The sequence below is a fragment of the Phragmites australis genome, chromosome 9, assembly GCF_958298935.1.
Source record: "Phragmites australis chromosome 9, lpPhrAust1.1, whole genome shotgun sequence".
Classification (NCBI taxonomy): Eukaryota; Viridiplantae; Streptophyta; class Magnoliopsida; order Poales; family Poaceae; genus Phragmites; species Phragmites australis.
The window spans coordinates 28,279,079-28,283,556 of record NC_084929.1 but is presented as its reverse complement, the minus strand read 5'-3'; the positions used below and the strand labels follow the sequence as shown (position 1 = coordinate 28,283,556).

At 59.3% G+C, this 4,478-nt stretch overlaps 1 protein-coding gene across 1 annotated transcript; it reads right to left on the bottom strand.

The window, feature by feature from the left end:
• Window positions 1-1,734: 1,734 nt before the first annotated feature.
• LOC133928988 (protein OCTOPUS-like) lies at window positions 1,735-4,202 on the bottom strand. The gene has a single exon (XM_062375548.1). The coding sequence runs from the start codon at window positions 3,869-3,871 to the stop codon at window positions 1,928-1,930; it is 1,944 nt and encodes a 647-aa protein (XP_062231532.1). The 5' UTR covers window positions 3,872-4,202; the 3' UTR covers window positions 1,735-1,927.
• Window positions 4,203-4,478: the final 276 nt, after the last annotated feature.

Here is a 4,478-nt window from a genome sequence, read left to right as displayed (position 1 = left end):
ATTATGGAGTCTAAAGTTGTAGGGATAATAGTGTCTCTAGAAGACGGTGAGTCCGAGTAAAACTCATCGGGTAGCTCTCGTTGAGCGGCAAAGGCGACAACTCAAGTCTGGTGTACAAGGAGGTTTACGCATGATGGCTTTAAAGTGGCAAATTATTCATCAAAGTGGTGTTTGTTAGATATATGTTGAATAATTGTATGGAGTTGGTTACATATAGGACTTGTAGTTGTATTAGTAATACATGATGGAATCCTAGTATGACTCTAGTGAAATCCTAATAGGATTGCTGTAACCAGGCCTCCTCATAAATATGAGAGAAGGGCCGATGTTTGTAACCATGACGGCATAGCGACAGGTTCGCAGGGGGCAGCAAGTCTATGGGAACCCTGGAAAGCGGCCGGTGTTGCTAGTTGTGAAGGAGCATCCGTAGTCATACCCCGAGGATGTAGGCTTCGACTGAACCTCGTTAACAAACATCGTGCATCTGATATCGTTTGTGATCGTATGTATCATCTCGATAGATCTATCTGATATTTTCATTGATAACTAATTTTCTAACAAACCTTAAGATCTAATATGAAATCGGAACCTAGAACCCTGAGCCTAAGTCTCATCTTATTCATTCCTCTACGCCTGGCCTACGACAAGAAAACTCACGGCGCCATTGCTGGAATGAATCTCGCTGGCGTGATCGTTCATGGCACCCGTCCCATCAATGTCCGTGCTGCTGCCCGACGTACTAGTAGTATACTCATGGGAAGAAAACAGTAATGAGATACAAACTACTAAGTGTGGCAGTAATTTACCATCCGGTCCATCCCAGATTTGCAGCTGGGTTGCGGAAAACCGGTCTGTAATCTTCGGAATCAGGGTTGGAAGGAGTCCTACAAACATGTGGGCATTTGTTTTCTCGTGCACATGCCCGTTGATGGATGGCATAAGATAGTCCAACATCGACCTGGATCCGGCGCCGCGCCGATTACTTTAAAACCCGCCCCGTGTGGACACGTCCATCCTCCCCGACCCCGGATCAGAATCTGCCTGCCTCTCAGATCCCACTGCTCCCGATCGGAACCCAACAACCGCGCGTGCACGCGCCGCGTTTCGCTCTTGTCGCATCGCTCGCACGACAACAAGCGAACCGACCGACCAAGTGGAAAACGAGCCACAACACGGCGCGCCGCGCGGGACCGGCAGGACGAGAGAGGGGAAGCAGCAGCCAAACAACGCGGTGCCCAGCCTCGGCGGGGCTGCCGAAAACCGTGCGCGCCATGGAACGCGCGGGCCGCGCAGCGAATAGGGAAGTTGGGGGAGCAAGAAGCGAGAGGAAATTGGCCAGGCACGGCGAGTGGCTGGAGCCCCAGCGCCAAGGGACCAACAGAATATGAAGAGGAGGCCGCCTTTAACGGTTTCCGAGGCGGCGGCGGCCGCTACTGTTTCAGGACCGGCTCATCAAGCGCGCGCGCAGGCCAGTGTAGTGGCCGCATGGCACGACGACGCGCCACTACGGCTTTTGCCGATGGAATTCCCACGGTCCAAGTAGAGAACAAGAAAAGCACTACTAGCACTGTAGGAAGGAGTAGGACCTTGTTGACAGATAAGTGACACCATCTGGAACACTAGAATTAGATTTCACAAGCTTCATTGCTTCCCTCCACGTAGCACACAGCGTCTGCACTCTGCAGCGAGCAACAGCTGCACCGTAGCAATGGCCAAATGGAATCATAGAAGAACAGGACGAAAATAGGAAGGTGATTGTGAGATCAAACATCGTTTTATCCAGCCCCCCCAAATGAACAAAAGGAACACTGCACTACACAAGGATGTTGAGTAGCAAAATATTTATGGTTATACCATTGCTCATGGTCCTGAATATCTAAGCCCTTCACTGCTGAAACGGAACAGCTTGGCCTGCAGCTCGCCGTCGTCAGTACAGCCCGAGCATGGTCCGCGCGAACGATTGCGACCTCAGGTGCCGCCCGCCTTTGGCCGGTAGGCCCGCCGGCCGCCGACCGCTGGCGCTCCGCATCGGCGTGAGGTAGAACCGCAGCATGCCGTTGTCGGCGTGCCCCGGCGAGTACCGCGCGCTGCGGTTCCGCTCCAGCGCGCACTCCTGCCGCCGGTTGACGTTGCCGTAGGCGTCCACGCAGCTGCGCCTCGAGCTGCCCAGGCCGCCGCTGTTGCTGCTGAACGAGCTGCGCGCGCTCGCGTTGCTGTTGCACCTCTGCATCCGGCCGTTGTACCCGCGGACGCGCAGCTCCGGCCACGGCTCGGAGAACGCCCGGTCGGCGACGTCGGACGCGCCGTTCCTGCGGCCGGCAGCCCTACGGTGGATGAGGCCCCAGAGGCTCCAGGCCTTGCGCCATCGACGCGGCTTCTTCGCGGGACCATGGAAGGCGGCGTCCAGGCTCGCGGAGAAGTCTTCGACGAGAGAGTTGGTGCCGAACCGATGATGGTCTAGCAGGTCTTCGGCGTGGTGGAAGTGGTAGAACTCCGAGCTCCCGACTAGGGGGGAGTCCTTGCCATTGGTAATGGCGGCCGGCGCGGCCACTGGCACTGGCTTTGGGCCGGAGACTTCGAAGGACCTGTGCACGGAGCTGGACCGGTCCAGGCTCCGGCGCCTCCGGCTTGACGAGTCCATGTAGTAGTCTCGCGTCTGCGCCGAGCCGCCGGGGATGTTGGCATCGGGATCGGGATCGGGCTGGGAGTCGTCCTCCACGGGGATTTGACCGTCGGAGCGCTCGACGATGCCGGCAGGGGAGTCCTCGAGCGCGGAGAGGATGGGCGGGAGGCGGGAGGCTTGCGGGGGCGCGCGGCCAAGGCCAATGCCAGTGCCGGCGCCGAACAGGTAGCCGTCCCACGACGCGCGGGGCTCGTCCCAGGAGAAGCCCACATCATCGACGGACATGCGGCCGGCGTCCAGGGAGAATCTTGGGTCGGTGTCGCACGAACGCCGACCTCCAGCGAACTCCGAGCCGACTTCGCCACGGAAGCGGCTCCGCCGGAGGAATGAGTGCTTGTAAGGCTTCTCCGGTGGGGGCATTGCCGCTGCCGCCGCCTTGCTGCCAGAGGCCTCCTGCTTCTTGAGCTTCTGCTTGCGCCTCCATTTCTGCCACTTCTTGCTGAACACCGAGGCGGCGAGCCAGAAGCTCCCGGCGATCTCCTTCAGGTCCTTGGGCAGCGGCTTCTTGGGCTGGGACTGCAAGGACTCGAGATCTATGTGATCTTTCATGGCCCTAACCTCCCGTGCCGCATTCGCTTCAGTTTCCATCTCCCCAGAGGTGTCCACCACCAAGACGGGCTCCAGTACCGTAGTAATCTCGTCGGACTCCTCGGCCACAGCGATCTCCTCCTCAAAGAACACCTCAGGGACGCACGCCGGTGGGGGAGGCGGTTGGACTTCGGCGGCCAGCGCGGCCGCCGCCGCGGAAGACGAGGCCGGGAAGGCGCCGAAAGCCGTGCCGTCGCGGACCCGCTCGCGGTCGTCCTGGTGGAACAGCGCCCAGAGCGTGCTCCGCCCGCGCACGTCGCACGACCGCCGCTGCGGCTCGTCCGCGCCGGCAGCGGCTGCCAGCGCGTCGCCCCCGCGCCCGCAGGAGAAGGACTTGCTGCGGCGGAGGTCCGACAGCGCGGGGGCGCCGGAACCCGACGGGGCCCCGCCGGCGAACGGCCTAGTGAAGAGGGAGCGGATGGCGGAGGTGGACTTGCGGCCCGGCGCGGCGGCGGCAGCGGCGGAGGCCTCGAGGCCCGAGAGGCGCTCGCGGAGGCAAGCGGCGCAGAAACCGGTGAAGGTCTCCCCCGGGTGCAGGTCGCAGCTCGTCGACACGGACCGCAGCGGCGGCGGCGGCGGCGGCTCCATCTGCAGCGTCATTGCCTTGCCACGACACTTGGCTAGTCGCAGCAAACCATCACATTTCTTGGACACACACGGTCGTACACTCGGGCCGTAGCAGCTGCGAAGGGCGGGCGGGCGGGCGTGACTGCGGATTCGACGGTTGGTGTTTAGGACGCAGCAGCGTGAGGTAGAGAGAGAGAGACCGAGGAGACGAAAGCGAAAGGTAAAGGAAATCACGGGGGCCGGCGCCTGCCCCTCTCTCTCTCTCTGTCCTCCCTTCCCCCCTCTTGCGTTTCTCTCTCTACTTCTTTTGCTTTCTTCCTCTGGCCTTCTTGGGGTTTGGGGCTGGTTTGCTTTGTACTCCTTTCCCAAGGGAGGGATCGATGATCAAACGCACACGCTTCGTCTCTCTATGCAGCTCGCTGTGCCGATCGGATTACCGCTTTGTGACGTGATTTTGCCAAGACTTTTGCGATTTGCTTGATCGGATAATTTACCACAGTCCATTGATACACCGGATTGAAAATTTTAAACTTGAACTTAGGGTGTGTTTGATCGACGACTTGGTGTCCAGTGTAACTGTGTTAGAAATGGGTGTCATGCTAATTTCAATCACGACCAACGAAGATCCAGCCAATGCCAA

Excerpts from the sequence above, each read along its gene's own strand:
- LOC133928988 (XM_062375548.1), bottom strand. The coding sequence starts at position 3,871 with ATGACGCTGCAGATGGAGCCGCCGCCGCCGCCGCCGCTGCGGTCCGTG.